The sequence below is a fragment of the Lupinus angustifolius genome, chromosome LG09, assembly GCF_001865875.1.
Source record: "Lupinus angustifolius cultivar Tanjil chromosome LG09, LupAngTanjil_v1.0, whole genome shotgun sequence".
In the NCBI taxonomy this organism is placed as follows: domain Eukaryota; kingdom Viridiplantae; phylum Streptophyta; class Magnoliopsida; order Fabales; family Fabaceae; genus Lupinus; species Lupinus angustifolius.
In genome coordinates, this window is record NC_032017.1 from 19,868,314 (window position 1) to 19,889,319 (window position 21,006).

At 33.6% G+C, this 21,006-nt stretch overlaps 2 protein-coding genes and 2 pseudogenes across 2 annotated transcripts; 3 read left to right on the forward strand and 1 right to left on the reverse strand.

Moving 5' to 3' along the window:
- On the forward strand, positions 1,694–5,749 carry LOC109357549 (annotated as a pseudogene).
- On the forward strand, positions 7,450–12,086 carry LOC109357071 (sucrose synthase 5-like). The gene is made up of 15 exons (XM_019600783.1): positions 7,450–7,779; positions 7,892–8,046; positions 8,157–8,349; positions 8,458–8,576; positions 8,661–8,877; positions 9,299–9,394; positions 9,474–9,647; positions 9,740–9,856; positions 9,965–10,131; positions 10,222–10,446; positions 10,550–11,116; positions 11,245–11,383; positions 11,470–11,549; positions 11,778–11,807; positions 11,897–12,086. The coding sequence occupies exons 1-15, from the start codon at positions 7,546–7,548 to the stop codon at positions 11,910–11,912; spliced, it is 2,529 nt and encodes an 842-aa protein (XP_019456328.1). The 5' UTR covers positions 7,450–7,545; the 3' UTR covers positions 11,913–12,086.
- LOC109357072 (autophagy protein 5-like) lies at positions 13,027–17,660 on the reverse strand. Its single transcript, XM_019600784.1, has 8 exons — positions 17,474–17,660; positions 17,088–17,212; positions 16,659–16,725; positions 15,965–16,054; positions 15,569–15,656; positions 14,280–14,423; positions 13,835–13,966; positions 13,027–13,580 (listed from the first exon to the last, which is right to left on the reverse strand). The coding sequence occupies exons 1-8, from the start codon at positions 17,573–17,575 to the stop codon at positions 13,273–13,275; spliced, it is 1,056 nt and encodes a 351-aa protein (XP_019456329.1). The 5' UTR covers positions 17,576–17,660; the 3' UTR covers positions 13,027–13,272.
- Positions 18,970–20,507, forward strand: LOC109356035 (annotated as a pseudogene).

Genomic DNA, 21,006 nt, shown 5'->3' on the forward strand with positions numbered 1-21,006 from the left:
CATACTTGATTCATGATTTACTATACAAACATTTTGTTCTTAATTGATAACTCAGTGGCAAGAAAATCAAATAACTTGTGACAAAGAAATATGCTACGTACTTACATCTAGTACCTAAAATCAAATTGTATTTTTTAACCACAAAAGAGACAGCTTCTGAAAGTGTATATTAAATTGAAATTTAATAATGTGTACTGTCTTTGTTTCTTCAAATTAAGGGTTATTACCATTTTCAGTGGGTGCAAGAGTTTTAGGCTGTAAATTTCAATTTCATTGTCTATGACTGAAGGGTCACATGGTGGCTTATCCTTTTCGAGAGTTGATGTTTTGTAATCACTTTCCCAAGTTGGTTGAGCTTTTAGCATAATGAAGCCTACATGAAAATTAGAGATATTGATTTTCTATTGACAAAGGCACAATAGTTGTGAAAGGAAGTAGAACTCATCCTAGTTCCCTTCCTTTGGTAGAAGTTGGAGAGAAAGATTTACTTTCTCTCATTTGATTGAAGAGAGGGTTTAAGAGGAGGGAGGAAAAAAATGAAGTGGGGTTTACTAAATTCTTTTATTCTCTCATGTGAAGAGAAAGTGTGAGAAGAAGTGCTGAGCATATCTCTTCATGTTAGCCCATAAAAGTGTATCACTTCATTTATCATTGTTTGTGATGGATAGAAAATATATATTTAGATCTAACCAATTACAAACATTGACACGTGAAGTGATACATTTTTTGGGATTTAATATGTTAACCTAAGAAGAGTGGATGAGTAAAATATCACTTCTTTTTCTTTTTTTTATACAACCAAACAACACAAATCACTCAATTTTTCACATTTTTCTTTCTTCTCATGTATTTCTCTTTCTTAAATTCTTCTCTCCAATGAAAGGGGTGATGTACTTGACGATACTCACTCACCCACTTTGGCTCAATCATGGTCGAACCTAACTAGGGTTGGGTCGTGGTTAAAAATTAGACCCATATAATATTTAGGACTAGGTAGGGAACAAATATGACTCGACCTGACTCGTCTCATAATCACTCAGTTATCATATTTGTACGTGTCTTTATTCAAATGTGTATAGAGTAATGACAACTTTTTAGTTGAAAATATCATTGATTCTTTATTTTTTATCATATATACATATAACATTTCATTTGTTAAATACATATTCATAAAAATAAGGAAAATAGTTAGAAGACTTTATCTAAAAGATGTATTCATTATATTTAATCAGGTATAAAGTCAGGTTCGGTTTCAAAGGTTGTCCCAGTCGATATTTGGGTCAGATTAACTTCAAATTTAGGGCCAAACCTGGGTACAAAAAATAATTTCACCAACAAAGATTCAGATAAGAGACGAACCTTACTTGACTCATCCCAACATGTTCACCTCTAACCTCTAATAATTATATTGAAGATGATGCATAAGAAATTATATATATGAAATAAAATTGAGTTCTAAGGATTAATTAAGTTTATCTACATGTTATATTTAATAATTATTGATTTTTAAAAATAATAACTAATATAAATAATAATTTAAACGTGAACCATTTGAACAAATATATGTTGGTATTAAATCTTATAAATAAATAGTGATAAATGATTCACCAAATATGTATAAATATAATAGTAAATAATGTTATACTCTCTCAGTAAGTGGGAACAAATATATTAAAGAAAGAAAAAAAAGTAAATAAAAGAGAAGCGCTTATGCACGCAATCTTACAACATTAATCATCTTCATCTTCTTCTTCTTCTTCAACTCTGATTATTATTTTGATATTCTCTCTTTCTTCTCGAAACTTCTCTGGTTTCATCTTTTTCTTTTCGCTTCCGATCGGTCCAATTGACTTTCATGGCTACGGTCGGACGCAACAATCTCAATGCCAAATTGGTCTCTCCTTTTCCATCTATCTCTCCATTCTGATTTCGCTTCATCATAACCTAATTATTCGTTTTAATATTTGTTTACTTTGATGAATTTCAGGTTCTGCTTGGGGATATGGGTGCCGGAAAATCCAGCCTCGTTTTGCGTTTTGTCAAGGGTCAATTCCTTGAATTCCAGGTTTTTTCACTTTTTTTTTATTTCACATGTTTTGTTGCGTGCAACGAAAATATTCTGTGAATTACTTTGTTGCGTTTTGAATTGAGCAATTTTATGCTGCTTCAACAATGAAAAATGGTTTTTTTTTATAAAAAATTATAAAATTGGACGATGGGATGGGTTCATGGGGATTAGTTATTTTTTATACTTCGATGCTATTGAGCGGATAGAGAACGGGGTTCTCCTGTTTCAATGAGAATTTTCTTAATCATGTGAATTTGATTTAGAATACGAGAGAAATCTCATGTTTTAACGAGGAGACGTATTCGGGGTTTAAAATGGGAAAATTCTTATAACCTCAAGAGTAATACTCTTGAAACATTAGATTTGATTCAAAATGTATTATTATAAACAAAAGGGTTGTTCATTGCACGAAGTTGTGAGGTCTGAGGAGGTTAGATGCAAACGTAATCCAAAAGCATATATGGTTATGAAGTTCATATGTTATGTTTTTAGTGACATGTGTACTCTACTCTGTAAGTACATGAGAATATTTCCTTAAAATGAGGAGTTGCTTTACGGAGTTGTTCTAACATTTATTGGATTCTGATTTTACACTAAATGCTTTGAAGTTGACCAAAGACAATAAAAACAAATAATATGTTTAACAGTTCACCTTGTCTATTGGTCCCATTATAACAAGTTAGGTGCCAGAGTAGTTCTCCTCAAAAGCATAGTCTAATAGGGAAGAAGCGGGTGGGATTGGGGGGTGGAAGACAGTGAAAGAATATTGCTTCTGTTTATGGTCACATGCATGTAGACGTTTTGGATTCTCAAGGCTTTTCTTTTATGCAAAAGCCGTAAACAGAGATGTGTAGATTATGTTGCTGAACTTTTTCGGTCTATTATGGTGACAGGAATCGACAATAGGGGCAGCATTCTTTTCACAGACATTGGCTATAAATGATGCCACGGTGAAATTCGAGATTTGGGATACAGCTGGACAAGAGAGATATCATAGCTTGGCTCCCATGTACTACAGAGGCGCAGCTGCTGCTATCATTGTCTATGATATTACTAACTTGGTATGATATCTTTCCTTTTGAATATTTCTAAGTACCTAATTAGATAGTTAATATTTGATAGGGATTTGTGAAACTAATGAATGTTAGGAAGAAATTTGTGCAAAAGAATTCATCCAAGGCCGTATGAAAATTAGCAAAGGCTATATATTTGTAAATTGAGTTTGTATGTTGGAATGTTCAACCATTGTTGGTGTAAAATGGTAGAATACGAAGAAGAGAAGATCAAATCTACTAGCAGGGTTCTTTCTTTTAGTTAGTATGTTCATATTCACATGTCTTTTTGTATGGCCAAGGCTTGCTTTTAGCATTAGTTATTTGTTATTTATGCTTACTTAGGTTTTACATGCTTGCTTCTGTATTTTATTCACAGGATTCATTTACACGAGCTAAGAAGTGGGTCCAGGAACTTCAGAAGCAAGGTATTTGGTGATTGGTTCTAATGTTTTCTTAAGCTATTTTATTCTAAAGAGAGAAATAAACTTTATTGTATGTAAAAGGAAAATCAAACTACTTATTAATCATTTACAATTTTCTGGATAAAATTATTTCCCAAATAATCTTATTCACTTATCCGATATTGCTTTTGTGAAAATAGTTTTGTTTTAGTAGAACTCTAAAATTATGTTATAATAGAATTGTTGAGGAGGATAGACAGTTGGATGAGACATGAGATGACATAAGAATGCTTATTTATTGCACAAGGAGTAATAAAAATTAGCTAAGTTCCCGATTCTATTTGCAGACACGCCCACTGAACTTTGATTTTGTTAAACAATTCTGTATGATATTTAATGGTTTATTGTAAATATTTTGCTATTTTTTATACATGTTACGAGAAAGATGCAATTCTAAGCAACCTATGTTCTAAATAAAGCAATAATCAGTAGAACCTGTGTTGACATAAATAAAACTAGAGGATTTGATTTCCCTACCTCTAGTAATAATAGGTTTGTGGTTGCCGCTGTTTACATAATTTGATTCTCAAATATTGATATGTTGTGGTGTTTTTGCAGGGAATCCTAACATGGTCGTGGCTCTTGCTGGTAACAAAGCTGACTTGGAAGATAAGAGAAAAGTGACAGCTGAAGTAAGTATTATTGTTTTGTTTCTTTCAATTTTCAATTCCTTTAATGTTAGTGTCTGTTAGCTGCAATTGTGTTGAATTGAATTAAAGCATTACATTTTCCTAATAAAAATTGAAAGGCAAATTATGGTTGAATTGTTACACTTGTATTTGATAATTTTTATGTTGCTGCCATTATTTTTTGTGTGGTATCTGTCTATCTATTGTTAAATTCGCATCTCTAACTGTATAACTTTATGTATAGAAAACTTATCCTAAAACAATAACTAGCATCTTCAAACTTAGAAGAAGATTGGGTGCATTTGAGTTGTGAAATACTTGATTTCTCCGTGTAGCCATTAACCTAGACAAGTGTAATCAGAACACTTTTTTGGTAAAGCTTTAACTTTTCTTAGCACCCTCAAGTTACAGCTCTGTATATCCCGTGGTTGCTTCACAAGAAACAATCTCTAAGTAAATCAAACATATTGGTATTTCTGTTAACTGTTATGAGTGTTATCAGTGCCTCTGGGCTAGGTTAACTAATGGTCTATAAACTCTTTTGATACTGGCTGGATTAATGCTTACTTTGTTTAACCTGAAAGTTTCATCTACAGCGATTCTTGCATTAGCTTGTACATACAATAACAATACCTTGATAGTTTTTCACTATCCTAATACTTAAAGTTCAACACAATGATGCTCTAATGTGTAATTTGTTGCTATCTTGCATGGGTTTTCCATATTTTATACAGCACATGTACCACTGACATTTCTTGGAACTATCAACTTATCATTTGTGATTCTTGGCAATGCAGGAAGCACGTGTATATGCTGAGGAAAATGGTCTGTTTTTCATGGAGACCTCTGCCAAAACTGCAGCCAATGTTAATGATGTATTTCATGAAATAGGTGAGGCCATTCCTTAATTGAATCGCATTAGGTAATAGGTTAAGCAAATAAAATAGAATATTAGTCGATGCAGTCCAAAGAGGAGGTCTGGAAGGGGAACTCTTTTAGAGCAAATATCTGTCCCTGCTTTGCAAACCAAGATGTTTCCATTATATTCACCACCAATTAAATAAACTGAAATTTTTTTACAATCAAATGTGTTTGTTTTTCCTAATACATTTGTCTGTACACAAGATTAGAGTAATTTACTCTATTTATGGCCATAATATCTTGCATGTTCTTTAGAATTGTTTCTTTCATGTACTTTGTCTACATGGTCTGACTTACAATTGATTATGTCTACAGCCAAGAGGTTACCAAGAGCTCAGCCAGCACAAAACCCAGCAGGGATGGTTCTTGTTGACAGACCGGCCGAAGGAGCCAGAGCTTCTGCATCATGTTGTTCATAATTATCTATCTGGATACCCATGTCTCACCCTCAACTTATGCACACTTTTCCTGTATTTGTATGTACTTCACACTTTTGATATCCCTGTTATGTGGAACTCCAACAAGTTCATGGGCTTCCTAGATCACGGATGCAAATTATAAAATATAACTTGTGTTTGTAAAATATATATATATCTATATCTTGGATTTGGTTCATAGCTCCATATAAACTAGATTGTATGATCAATAATCAATAATAACCAATCTTAATTTAACCTCAAGATCAGAATTCTTACATGATATCACAGCAGAGCCTATGATGCGCACTTTGAACTTTTCCTGCTAGTTTTCTTCTGTCTTCTTCAGCCTTTTTTCATCAGATGCAAATTTATCATGTTACTACAGTAGTAATCTTGCATCATGGTAAATTGGTATAATTATGGACAAGCAAAACTGGACTACAAAATAAATTTGCAAGCTGACTGGGGAAATATGGAAGGTTATTGAGTGTTATATGTTAGTGTCAGACATATTACCGGGATTAAATATGTGTTTTATATAATGTGTCATTCTATGTGTCACAATTTTGTGATTCATCAAAACACAAGAAATTTAATTGATAATTTAAAACTAAATAATTTGTTGATTAACTTTATATCTACGGCACATGATGTGTGATATAAAGTGTGACGTCTGATTTTGTCTCGTTTGTTAATTAAGTTTTTGTTTTGCTTTGTTGTACAGTATTTTAGATACTTGTATATCTACCACAAATCAGTTAATGACAATTACTATTTACATATACTTTGTCCTCTTTCATTTTTTCGCTAGAACTAACATTTGGCTTGGGTTGTAGATTTAAGGTCTATTTGTGAGTTAGTTTTTGGAGGGTAATGAAAGAAGAGGAAAGTTTGGAAGACATAAAATACACTTATGATTTGACTCTCAAGCCTTCCATTTTCTCTTCCTTTATCTCCAAAATCAAAGTCGTAAATAAACCTTAAAGGCCCATATTTTTATAAACACCCTATTTCTATTACCTAGTTAGCAGGGATTATAGTGGGAAAAACCAACCATTTAAATTATTGATAACAGAATTAACTATTGATGTTACTTATACATTCTAAATAATCAACAAGGAGTAGGATGACATGATGAGGTTTTGCAGAATTTCCAAGTTTAGTTCAAGGTATATCACAATTTAATCTCTAAGAGCCATAATGGTTGGAAAAACAATTACCTGTCCTAAAGAATTAGTTACTTGCCCATGATAATGAAATGCAATTGGTTAATGTAAAAAATATCTTAAACTACACATCACCTAAAAAACATTTCAATGAACTGCATTCAATAAATAAGGTGTTATAGTTACATACCCACACTTATTCCATTAATAATTTTTATTGGTAATTATCCATTGCATTTTATGGACACATTCCCTTTTATTTGTGGGTAAGTTTGGTCACCACCTATTAGGCCTAGGTCCAATTACCACCCATAATAGTTTATAACTTCATATTACTAATTGAGAAAAATATATATTAATGTTTTACACAAAACCTTTGATTGAAATACATGTCACTTACACTTTTAACTTCCTGTTCCCTTAATCCAAACGTGCCATATTGTAGCAATATGAGTAAGTGTAACACATGAAGCAAATGCAGGAATATGGCATCTTTTCATATTCTTCATCTCATAACATACAAACATAGGACCATTACACAAACAGAAGAAAAGAATCATAGTAATACAAGAAACATCTTCCTTTTACATTTTAAAACATTGGATATCTTCTGAAACATGAAAATTCTTTTCTTTCCCCCTTCACCAAAAATATTCCTTTTCCTTCCATAAAGTTATTTCTCATGTCACACACATGATACATCAATAGCTATGCATATAAATAGAAACATGTCTTATTACACTAGCAACCAAGACATTCCACCTTTTTAAGTTTCAAAACCTTAAATTGTCTTTTGTTTTTTGCTTTTACTATCTCTTTGTTGAAAATGGATTCTACACCAGCTTTGAAGCGCACAGATTCTATAGCAGATAATATGCCAGATGCATTGAGACAAAGTCGATATCATATGAAAAGGTGCTTTGCTAAGTACCTTGAGAAAGGAAGAAGGATCATGAAACTTCATCATTTGATGGAAGAAATGGATAAAGTTATAGATGACAAGAATGAAAGAAATCAAGTGTTGGAGGGTCTTCTTGGTTTCATACTTAGCTCTACACAGGTTTTTCACTTCTCTTCTTTTTTTGTTCACTATATGCATGTAATGTAACATTGTCACATTATTACTAGACTCTTTTTTTTGGATTTAAATGCTTTGCAAATGAACCTTTCAGGAAGCTGTTGTTGATCCACCCCATGTTGCATTTGGAATAAGGCCTAATCCAGGTGTATGGGAATTTGTAAAAGTGAGTTCTGAAGACCTCTCTGTTGAAGCTATTACCTCCACTGAATACCTCAAATTCAAGGAAAGAGTATACGACGAAAAATGGTGTGTCACTTTCCTTTCTATTTATTTTTACATTTCAATCTTGGATTTTTCCTTAGTAAACTTAGACATGCAACTATGATTTTGATGCTTAACTTGTGTTAATATTGCAGGGCAAGTGATGAAAATGCATTTGAAGCAGACTTTGGGGCATTTGATTTCCCTATTCCGCATTTAACATTGTCTTCTTCAATTGGAAAAGGACTCGAATTTGTTTCTAAGTTCTTGACTTCAAGATTAAGTGGAGAATTTGCGAAAAAACAAGCTATAGTGGACTACTTGTTATCACTAAATCATCAAGGAGAAGTAAGTGTAAAAACATACATGGCCTTAAACTCATCATCATTACAAAAAAACTTTAAATTTTACATTTTTCAATATCCATCTTCCTTTTTGTCATGTCTACAATGGCAGAGTCTAATGATAAATGACACGCTGAGCTCCGCACCGAAGCTTCAAATAGCACTGATACTGGCTGATGTATTCCTCTCAGCACTTCCTTATGACACTACATATCAGAATTTTGAGCTAAGGTAAGAGATTTTTTTATATTACGGAAACTCGGAATATTGTAGCTTTGTAAGTTGTAATCCAATAGCAGTTAACTTCACTGGCAGGTTAAAGGAGTGGGGGTTTGAGAGAGGATGGGGAGATACTGCAGGAAGAGTGAAAGAGATAATGAGAACATTATCAGAAGTACTCCAAGCACCAGACCCAGTGAATTTGGAGACATTTTTCAGCAGGGTTCCCACAGTATTCAATGTAGTGATCTTTTCTGTTCATGGTTATTTTGGACAAGCAGATGTCCTTGGTTTGCCAGACACTGGTGGCCAGGTAAAATTCTTAACATTATGAACAATTAATTCGATTATAAGAACCTCGGCGACAAAGTCTATACACCTTATGTCATGACCAAATGCGGCTTTCTAATATGAAAAATGATAGTTATACAAATACAAACATTATTTGCAGACCATTTTACACATGTGAATGACATGCAAATTTGGTGAACAATGTGTATGGTATCAGACTAATGGTTCGGTTCATCATTAAGATTTGTTCACCATTTATTTGCAAGTTGTTCACTAGTGTGAAAATGATGCAAGAAATTTGGTGTTGTGTATATCATTGTTGTTTTAATATCATGTCAGATACTGTTACTGTGAAAAAAGAAACTGGATTTATTAATAGAGGGCTCAAAAATGGTTTTCATGTCTAACACTCCATGCCAACTTGAAATTCAATTTTGGAGCAGGTTGTTTACATATTGGACCAAGTCAAGGCTCTGGAAGCAGAGTTGCTACTCAGAATTAAGCAACAAGGGTTAAATGTGAAGCCTCAAATTCTCGTGGTAAGTTTTGTGCAAAGGAATGATCTATTTCTACATTCAACTTAGTAGAACTGTGCAAGTATATTCTTGATCTTGACAGGTAACAAGGCTCATACCTGATGCTCGGGGAACCAAGTGCCACCAGGAGTTAGAACCAATCATTGATACCAAGCACTCCCATATTCTACGTGTGCCTTTTCAGACAGAGAAAGGAATCGTACGCCAATGGATTTCTCGCTTTGATATTTATCCATATCTTGAGAGGTTTACTAAGGCATGTATATCAGCTTCAAGAATCTTTACCTGATATTTAATTTTTGACCTGATTTGTGAACTTCTAACCAATACTTTGGTTCATATTAATAGGATGCCACGGCTAAGATTCATGACCTCATGGAGGGGAAGCCTGATCTTGTAATTGGAAATTACACTGATGGAAACTTGGTAGCATCTCTAATGGCTAGAAAACTTGGGATAACTCAGGTAACTATCCCTTTCTCTAAGTTTTCTTTTCCAACAATTTTTGTGCCTACAAGATGTCTATTATCTTCTTTGCGACATGTACTAATTCCCAGAATGCTTGAAAACCAGGGAACTATTGCACACGCTTTAGAGAAGACCAAGTATGAAGACTCAGATGTCAAGTGGAAAGAGTTGGACCCCAAGTACCATTTCTCATGCCAATTCATGGCCGATACAGTTGCAATGAATGCATCCGATTTCATCATAGCTAGCACATACCAGGAAATTGCTGGAAGGTTTGTTCATTAGCCTATCTTACACACAGAAATGAGAAGAAAACGATAATAAAAAAATGTAAACTGAGTTTTGAAGGTTCATTTTTGCAGCAAAGATAGACCTGGCCAATATGAAAGCCATGCTGCATTTACACTCCCAGGGATCTGTAGGGTTGTTTCAGGAATAAATGTGTTTGATCCAAAGTTCAACATAGCTGCGCCGGGAGCCGATCAGAGTGTCTATTTCCCTTACACTGAGAAAGACAAAAGAATCTCTCAATTTCACCCTGCCATTGAAGACCTACTCTATAGCAAAGTGGACAACAATGAGCACATGTAAGTGATTTAGCTGGTACTCTTCCATAGTTTATATTCAATCATGAATTACTCGATTCTTCCAAATGATTAATTGTCGTCTCTTAAACTATCATGGAAATAGTGGATATCTGCAAGAGAGAAGGAAACCAATTATCTTCTCAATGGCAAGGTTTGATGTTGTAAAGAACTTAACCGGGCTAGTTGAGTGGTATGGCAAGAACAAGAGACTGAGAAACTTGGTGAACCTTGTCATAGTTGGGGGCTTCTTCGACCCTTCAAAATCAAAAGATAGGGAGGAAATGGCAGAAATAAAAAAGATGCATAGTTTAATTGAGAAGTACCAACTCAAGGGTCAATTCAGATGGATTGCTGCGCAGACTGATAGATATCGGAATGGAGAACTCTACCGCTGCATTGCTGACACAAAGGGAGCCTTTGTGCAGCCTGCTTTGTACGAAGCATTTGGACTAACTGTCATCGAAGCAATGAACTGCGGCTTGCCCACTTTTGCTACCAACCAAGGAGGTCCAGCAGAAATTATTGTTGATGGGGTCTCTGGCTTCCACATTGATCCCCTCAATGGAGATGAATCAAGCAACAAACTTGCTGATTTCTTTGAAAAATGCAAAGTAGACCCATCATACTGGAATGCGATTTCTGCGTCTGGATTGCAGCGTATAAATGAATGGTAAACAATAAATCATATTCATTTCATAGCTTCCAATAATACATCTTTTATTCAGCATTTATGTTACACCTATGCTGCATAGCAGCATTAACACTTCAAATCTCAAATTTCATGGGCTTGTTTTATAGTTATACATGGAAGATCTATGCAAACAAGTTGGTGAATATGGGAAGCATTTACACTTTCTGGAGGCAAGTGAATAAGGAGCAAAAAGAGGGCAAGCAAAGATACATTCAAATGTTCTATAATCTCATATTCAAGAATTTGGTAAGTTTTTAGACACACATATAAACCAATTATAGTTATGGTATTCAGAATTGTTGGTTGACAAATCTGATATGTCAATGTTACAGGTGAAGACTGTACCTGTTCCTAGTGATGAACCTCCACAACCAGTGGACATGCAGCCTAGTCTTAAACAACCTCGTACAAGGCATGTCACTCGACCAATAAATTATTTTATCCCTCCCCAGACCCTACTAAATGGGAGCCTAGTGCACTGGGTCGCCCTTTCTCGAGAAAACAAACTGAAGTTACTGAAATGTTGATTAGATTTTCCCCATTATGGGAATTGTTTCTTTAACATACTTAAATTTGTAAATTTTCTACTTGAATACTAGCTAACATTATTTTCCTTTTCTCTTTTCATTTTTGTTTGCAGTGCTAGACGTTCACAGTCCAGATTGGGAAGGTTAGATTAACTACATAGTCTTGGATTAGCTCACTATTTTTAGTCTTGTATAATAACTTACTGAAGAAATATTTTGGGTTATTTTTCAGGTTATTTGGAGCTTAATGGTCTCAACCACTACTAGGGTGCATATTGTTACATTGGACATTGATCTTTCTCTGATGTATATATATTCTTATACTTTATTTTATACATGAAACAAATAAACCGTGTAACTGTTGCAAAATGTCAACTTTTTATGTGATGAATAAAATGGTTCGTGTGAGGAAATTTATAACAGATGGAGCAACGTTTAATTTCAATGGCTGGCCTTCCATTCATTAGAGAAATATAACAAGAATATATTAACAAGAATAAGAAGAAGAAAATAAAGATTAAAGAGCAAAGTGAGATTGGCTTGTTAGAAAAAGAAGACTATCCTGAGTGTCATTACAAATGAGTATAAAGTATGATATTTTCCCCATTTTGTTATTTAGACAAGATCCAAAGTTAATATTAAGAGACAAAATGTATGCAATAATAATGTATGAGTTTGATATATTGTTATTACATCATCTACTATTCAATAAATGATGAATAATGTACTAATTGTCTAATATTACTTGTTTCAGTTATATGAACTGATTAATGACCAAACTAACCGAAATATCTAATGTATAGATAATATATTCTAGATTAAGTATTATGTATATGTACAACAAAAAAATATTTTGTATAGTAAACTATAGACAAACTTTTGAATATTAAAAGAGAATACAATATCTCATAATATCAAGAGATAACTTATCTCCTTAAATTCACATAATGTTTGACATGTGTCTTATACTCTTATCGAGAGATAAGTTATCTTCTACTACGAGTATATGTAAACTTTAGAATATTAAAACTCTGCAACTTTCGTTCTTAGGAACTAAGTAAAATAGAATTTCAAAATAACAATGGGTTGGACTATATAATGAGTTTTGTTATATCGTCACCAAATCATATTAAAGAATAGATTAAATGAATAAGTAAATGCATTCAATCTTGGACATGAGATTTGAATCAATGTAAGACTGGTAGTGATACATACATTATTTTTACACATTACTGACATAAGAAATTACATGCCACTACCCATAAGGTTCAGTATAATTGATAGATAACACATCATCTTATGCCAGAGATTCTTAACATCTAAAAGGTCATGCTTGGCTTGCATACTCACATAACAAACAAATAATGAAATGGATATTAATGTGACCATCCTGTGCATGTATTTACAAAAGAATTGTAGGGGCTATATATAATGTCCCAAAGTGTGTATCACTCATTCTCATTGTTCAGAAAAGTGAAACATGAATTAAATATATTTCTAACCAATGAGAATGAAAAGGTACGTGGAGTAATACATATTTTGGGACAGCTCCCAAAACTGCATCTTGTGTTTCCCAATAAAAACATTCCGAAAATGTTTAAACTATACCTATTGCAAAGCTTTGGCTTCTGAAAGTTTCAAGCAAACACACATATGCAGGAAATACTCAGGATTCATTAAGTTGTTAACCACCCAAGAAAAAGGTATCTCCAACTTTGGTTCTATCCCTTGAATGCGTACAAGCTTGATTTCGGCATTCTCAAGTGGCTGGAAAGATGACATGGGATCACATGTATTCTCTTCCTCTTCTCCAGTACTTTGGTTGATGCTTGCATCTTCTTCATTAACTAAGGAACTTCCGGGAAAAAACTCAGGAAGAAGACTCCTAACAGCGTCATTTAAGCTGAAATATTTACCTGCATGCAATAGATATTAACATATCTGTATTGTATGAGTTAAATCGTAGAAAAGTAAAGATGACTATAACAGTAAATAATATTTTTTCTTAATAAATGGCGTATTTTCGGCTTGCTACCATTGGCCACCAACTACGCACCATTAATCAACACAAATGAATATTATCTTTACCTTATGCAACTTACCACAAGAAAAAAAGCACAAAATAAACATGGGATAATCAATTTAAAGGCTCCAATAGGAGGATCCTCACCATCGTCCTTATGAACCTCAACGGGTCTGTTGATATAAGAGACTTTGTCCCAATTATCAATTTGAGGTGCATCTTCTAAATCATCAAAGTCCTCGCTAACAGTCCACGTGTATAAACGAACAGGAATTCTACCTAACAAAAGATAGATGTTAACTAAAAAGAAGCTCCTTATGAAGGGAGAAAATTGCATACTGGCACCAATTAGAGACACAGATGACAAAACTGAGTTCTATATAAGAAAGAACATCTCTCTCTGTGTTTAGATGAAAATCAAAGCATCTCTAAACCCACATTTGAAACATTCACGTATGAACAAGCCATTATTTAGGGTAAAAGAAAGTATCAGCAAAAAGAAAGGACAAGACAGTCAAGAAATGTACCACAAAAGAAAAATCAAGGATAACAGCAACACGTATAGGCTTAATCTTTAGTTTATATTGCTCACCAGTCTTCAATTGTCCAGCGACCTCTGTCTCCTCAGTACTTTGTTGAGATTTAGTCGAGACTGGACCGATATTTTCTCCATATTCATCTTCAAAAGTTCCAAGCTTAAGCTTAGATGACACCTGGCGATAAGATTCCAAATTACCTGCGATGCAATAAGTGTTTATACAAGTCCAAGTTATGAGAGCAACAAAAAAGATCGATAAATTACAAACTACATGAATAATCTTGTAAGAGGGCGAGCCCTACGCAACGGCAAGATTGCTTGCCTTGTGACATTTAGGTCATGAGTTCAAATTCTGGAAACAACATATTCGCTTGCGAGGAAAGGTTGTATACATGTACCCTCCCCATACCCCACTAGGTGAAAGCCCCATGCACTAGGCTGCCTTTATTTTTATAGATAACCATGTGTTGGGTGATTTTATTGTTGAATTATACTTAGATGACCTAATCTTTTATGAATCTAAGTTTCAAATAGAGCTCAGTCAGTTTTGTGAGTGATTATATGTTGTGCAAATGTGCTTGGAAATATACGTTAACCTTGTAGGCTGTAGCTATGAATGATTTTTGTAGCCTGAACACAGATAGCTATATAAAAGTTAAATCAATTAATCCATTATTTGGGCAAATAATTCTTTCCATTATGTGAAAGATCCTTGTATTTCTCTTGCTTGACTGAACTCCACCATAGGCTATCTCCAAAGAAACCATGATCAAACTTGATGGGTGATAACTTTGGACTAAACTCTATAGAAATCCTAGAATATATTCATGGCCCTTGCCCTATCCTGAATACTAGAGAGTTTCGGTTGCCCTGACTCTTTAGCCGCAACAATCGAAGGGACTACGTATTCATCCAGTCATAAATTGATATGAGAAGGCTAGAAACAACAATGATCAGTATACCTTCATAATAGCCATTTATATGAGAAGCATAAAGCTATCTCTCACTGAACAAAATTTCATGATAGAAATGCATCAACACCCTTGGTAAACTTATATTGACTGGCCAGCATAATCTCAATACTTATGGCATTCAATCAGCTATAGCATGCATGACTTTATGAGTCATTTTTTAACACTAGAGTCAGCACAGTCACTCCATTTAAGAAACAATTGCATTATATCTAACTCATTGAATAAAGACAGTGTAAAAATCCCATCCTTTCCCACCACCTGTATGGGAGATTTACACTTGTAGAATATGTTATTAATTAAGGGCATCTCAAAGAGAGATAAAAACAAAGTAAAGTACCAGCTACTAAGTCAAGGAAACCTCAAACATACCGCTAAATACAGAGCGCCAGAGCTCCGCTTGATCAGGTTGAGACATGTTCATGATATTCTTGCAATTTCCATTTATTACATATGCAGCCTGCAGTAAAAGCAAAACTCAGTGAAGAACAGTGAAATAAGAGCATTTAACATCACCCATTCTTCTATTGAAATAACATCACAAGTTTTCACACTGATGATCTCTGATAATAAGGGAGCAAAAAGAAAGCTGAATACAATGTCTCACACCTCTACTGAGGTCTAGCCTAGATCACCTAATATGTTTGGAAGAACTAAAGCTGTGCAATTTAGTTAGCAAACTACCTTTTCACAGGCATAAGGTATCATGTTAGGAATGAAACAAGCACCATAAAAACACACAGACAAATAAGGAATCACACAACCAACCTCTTTCAGTGAGTTAATAAAACTCCACTTTACGCTATCTACACCTTCACAAGGAAGCAATAAATTGCTTGGATATCCTCTAAAGTGTACCTGTAAATCAGAGGGTACAGAAATTGGGTATATTTAAAATATTGTATATCACTGTGTATGAGGGAAAAGAGTTGTTGTAACTTGTAAGGGCCATAAAAAAACTGTAGATAGTAGTTCAATGTTTTGTTAATGAACATGATTTATGATAGAGCATAATAATATCGTTCGATCCATGTAACCGACCCCATCTAGTGGGATTTAGGCTTGGTTGTTGTTGTAATAGTTTATACTTTTCAATTTGACTTGCCCCTAAACAATTTAACAATTTTCATTATAGAAGAAATTCAAAATGTAGCCTCCATAGGATAGACAGCTATGTCCATTAGATAGTCACATTATATGTAATATCTCATATATTAACACCAGTTCATGCATTCGATATCTAAATGACCCAAATGAAAGAAAACAAGGTGAATAAGAAACAGCAGAAACAACTCAAACAAGGTGAAAGTTCAACATAAAGTTTCCTTTTTCCCCAAAATCCCACCAGGTGAGGTCGGCTAAATTAACTTTAGAGAAACCAACAACTAGGCATCAATCCCACTAGGTGAGGTCGGCTAAATTAGCTTTAGAGAAAACCGAGATAAAATTGTAAAGTTCTTACTGTTAAATTCCATGGCCTTTCAGGCTCCATGCATAAGAGATCAAAGAGAACTCCAGTTGGTATATACCTGTATGAGCCATGAATAACAAAAATTATTAAGGTTAAGACTTGCAATTTACTATGAGGGAAACTGTTGTTACTTTTCATATTATGGTAAGTAAATAGTTAGTGCAATGTGAAAATTGAAAAACAATGAGAAGGCAACATGAAAACTATAAGCACATAACCTACAACGCAGATAAAGGCGGCAATAAAATGTTGTCAAAATAAGACCACTGAGTAAACCAGATATATAGTTACTAGAATTAACAAAATGTGGTTACTTTTCATTCTAACATCACTGATCCTTGGACAACACCACCTCCTAACATCTTAATACAAATTAAGCATAAACTACGAGAACGTAAATACTAACGAATCGTATAATACCATTTGAGAGGCAGTCCTTTGTACTCAAACCAAATGGTATCTATACCAGGGGGGAGTGTAGTGCTGAAGTGAGGCTTTATGAGAGAAATCAACAAGGGTAAGTACCCTATCCGAGGGGCTAATACCTGAAACCAATAAGAAATTATAAACAACCTATTACATGATATATGGTGTAAAGTTTTAATCTTTCCACTCTCAACTAATCATCTATTGAATCATCATAAATAAAAAAGTTACCCATATAATAAATATCTTAGTAGTAGTCACAAATGAAGTGATTAATAATGAGTAATTAATATTATAAAAGAGACTTTAGAATCTGGATTATAGCATTAAGAAGATAAAGTAGGAAGAGATTAAAGAAGAGAAATTGAGAAAAAGGATACCAAAGCGGGTGGAGGAGGAGGAAGTGTGGTGATTTCAGATTGATGGAGATGAATCTGAAGAGGAATGGAACCTTCCCACACCAATTTCTGCGCTTCACTCATCTCTTTCTCTTTCACTTTAAGATCTTTTTGCTCTCTATACAACCCTTGCTTCACAAAATGGCTTACTTCTTTTTTTCTAAAGCAAAACAATTAAATTTGCATTTTTTTTTTGTTTCTCACATATATGCTCTCATTGCATACAATCTTATCCAAGCTAGGAATATTTACGGTAATATGATTACCTCTCTTAATATACATTTTTTCCATCCACAAACTTGTAAACTTGTTTAATAGAAATCATGTAGCATTTGAATCTACACAAACAATAACTTAGCACTTGTAAAACTTCTTTTACTTCCGTTTCTTTTTTTTTTATCTATTATTATATTTTCTTTTTTATCTATTATTATATTAACATTTAAAAATGTATATTTTAAATTATTCGTTCATAAAGAAAATAATGTAATTTCAGGTTTTAAATTTAAACCCTCAAATAACTTTTCATAAAAAACTCAAATAAAAATTCAGAATATAGTGTCAAGGAGGTAAGTTCATAGTTATCAAAGAGAAAACTTATAAAATATAAATATATAGTTATTTATAGTTATTTATAAAATATAAAATATAAATATAACATGCTAATACAAATTGTTGATGACAAAGAAACTTTAACTCTATGTTAAATGGGGAGGTATCATAAATATATGATGTTAGTATAATGATAGAAATAGATGGATATTTTGAGAGAGTATATAATGGGATTTTTGAAGAATATTCATATGAAGAATAAACTTAATTAAATTATAGTGATTAGTTCTACAAAGATGTTCACAATCGACTAGTTGTTGATTAAGAGAATTTAACGTTAATCATAATTTACAAATCATCTTAACAAATTAGCTTATAAATTATATTAATCATACAAATGATGTATTATTAGAAGGGTTGACAGGTAAATATGTATAAAGAAGACAATTTTATATAGTAAAAGTTTTATTCTTTCAAGATTTCTTATATTGAATCATGAGTGAAATGAATACATATATTCATTATTTTGAAATAAAAAATTATAATCTATAATCTGAAAATATTGAAAAGTTATAATATATACAAAATATTTATTAAAAATAAATTTATAAATATGTGATTCACAATATCATATTATTCTAATTATTTTTATGATAAATTTAAAATCTATGCACAAATAATATAAATTTTTTTTACACTCTTAATATATCTTTTACTATTGATTTGTTTTATTTTTTGTTTGAGAATAAATAATAATTAACAATAATTTGCTAGTAAAAAATCCTTACGAATCCTTTGGTGATACCCACAACCTAGCTATGATAGTAAAAGACAAAATATCCCTTTAGGAATCTTGAACAAACAAAGGAATCAGATGGAAAATATCCCTTGTTTTCAGGTTTCCATCACCATTTTTTTACCTTCATTCACAAGGCATTACAAAATTTCCCAACAAACTTTCACCCTTAGTCCTAAAAAGTTTCCATTTTTAGTCAGATCTCGGATTTTTAACTTCTTTTTCATTCACGGGTTGCATAAAGTTACAACCTTAACAGCAAAATAGTGTTCCAAAAAAACTCATTTAATAACCCCAATGTTAGGGTCAGTGCAATTGGGGTTATTAGCCGCATGTGTGGTTCTCTTTGTGCCTATGGGTATGGCGGGTTTGCACCTAAGCCGCAACAAGGTTCTATTTTTCAGTGGTGCCCTTTTCATAACTCTTGCGGTTGTTGTTCACTTAACCCCTTATTCCCCTCCAGTTTTTGATTTAGTAACATTTGTTTCTTCATCATCATCATCATCACTTTTTGTTAATGTTGTTGTGCATGATCGTGATTCTTGCCTTTCCCTGCTTCATGAGATTGATTGGGAAGTGAAGCCTTCAAGGGTGTTTGACCCTTTGAATAATAATAATTCTATGCATTATGAAAAGCTTTGGTCTTGGAGGAGATATAGTTCTGTGGATTCCTGTGAGTTTCAAAACCTGAAAAGGCATGATATTATGGATTTGCTTAATGGGTCTTGGGTCATGGTAGCAGGGGATTCCCAAGCTCGAATCTTTGCACTTTCATTGTTGAGTTTGGTTTTGGATTCGGAGCGGCTAGAATCTGTTAGAGGGTCTTTGTTTAAGAGACATAGTATATCACATTGTGGTTGATGAGATAGGGATGAAATTGGATTTCATATGGGCACCTTATACCACCAATTTGACCAACTTGGTAATGGACTTCGAGCAAACTCATGTTTATCCAGATCTTTTAGTGATGGGTTCTGGTTTGTGGCACATACTGCACATCACCAATGCTTTGGATTACGGTGACTCGTTGCGATTGTTGAGGAGTTCTTTGAGATCATTGTTGCCTATCTCATCGGATTCCGGCACAGATGGGCCTGTAACAGGTTCTGTATCAGTCAGATCTCCTCACTTGTTTTGGCTAGCCATGCCAACTTTGGTAAATTCCATGTTGAATACACCGGAGAAGAAGGAGAAAATGACTATTTTAATGTGTGGCGAGTATGAGAGAGGACTCCATGATAGCAATATGTTGAGGCAGTTTGGTGGCCCTCTTCAATTAGTGGATATCGGGTCGCTGAGTTGGAGTTGTGGGAGCAGATGTACAGAAGATGGGATGCATTATGATGGAGTTGTTTATGAAGCTGGGGTTCATATTATGTTGAATGCATTGCTTATTGAATCTCATCAGAAGCTCTGAAGTTTGTCGCATTGCTTTAATCTTCGATGTGCTCAACTCCCTCTGCAGTATATATATGGTTAGGATACTAAAACGATTTTGATTAATAGATAGCTCTTCCTTCATAGCTTGATTTTTTGCTAGGATTTCTCCAATGTCCAAAGCCCTAGATTCATTTAGTCTTTAGATTGATTGTTATAGCCAACCACATTTGAAATTCTTTTTGTTTGTCTTTATTTGTCTTGTTCCACTACATCCTAACAGTCCATAAATTTGTCTTTTTGCTGTATGATTTTTTCTGTTCTGTTTGTTACCTTCTTTACTGGCTCATTTTTGCGAGATGTGTTAGTATGAAGCAGATTAATACAGGAGAGTTGAGATCATCCATGAAATCGCTGTTTGCTTTCTCCCGGATTAATATAATCAATAGGGGACTGTTTCGTGTTTTTCCTTTTTTTTACAAACAAAACTTTTGTTGACACGAGTAGAACACCCTGGAGATTAACAACTCCAAGTTGGTAGTAGTGTTTTGGTAACCAAGCATCATTCTAATCTGATGTGATAATTCGAATCATGTTATTAAGATTTCACTGAGTGTGTATTTATCAATTGATGAAAAGAATTTATAATTGTGAAGAGAGTGATCATTCATTGGTTTATTAAAGTATCATACAACAAATGTTGTAGTTCTGCATTTTAGAGTCTGAACTAATCGAACCTTTTTCTGTTGGATTTGGATCTCAATGCCATAGTTGTTTTGGATGGTTAAGA

Bases quoted from the DNA above. Each gene is read 5' to 3' on its own strand.
- LOC109357071 (XM_019600783.1), top strand. From the start codon at position 7,546: ATGGATTCTACACCAGCTTTGAAGCGCACAGATTCTATAGCAGATAAT. The intron at 8,047-8,156 runs GTGTGTCACTTT...TTAATATTGCAG, and splicing joins AGAGTATACGACGAAAAATG to GGCAAGTGATGAAAATGCAT. The intron at 9,395-9,473 runs GTAAGTTTTGTG...TGATCTTGACAG, and splicing joins TGAAGCCTCAAATTCTCGTG to GTAACAAGGCTCATACCTGA.
- LOC109357072 (XM_019600784.1), bottom strand. From the start codon at position 17,575: ATGAGTGAAGCGCAGAAATTGGTGTGGGAAGGTTCCATTCCTCTTCAG. The intron at 16,055-16,658 runs GTAAGAACTTTA...TCTGATTTACAG, and splicing joins AAAGGCCATGGAATTTAACA to GTACACTTTAGAGGATATCC. The intron at 13,581-13,834 runs GTGAGGATCCTC...TATTGCATGCAG, and splicing joins TGAGGTTCATAAGGACGATG to GTAAATATTTCAGCTTAAAT.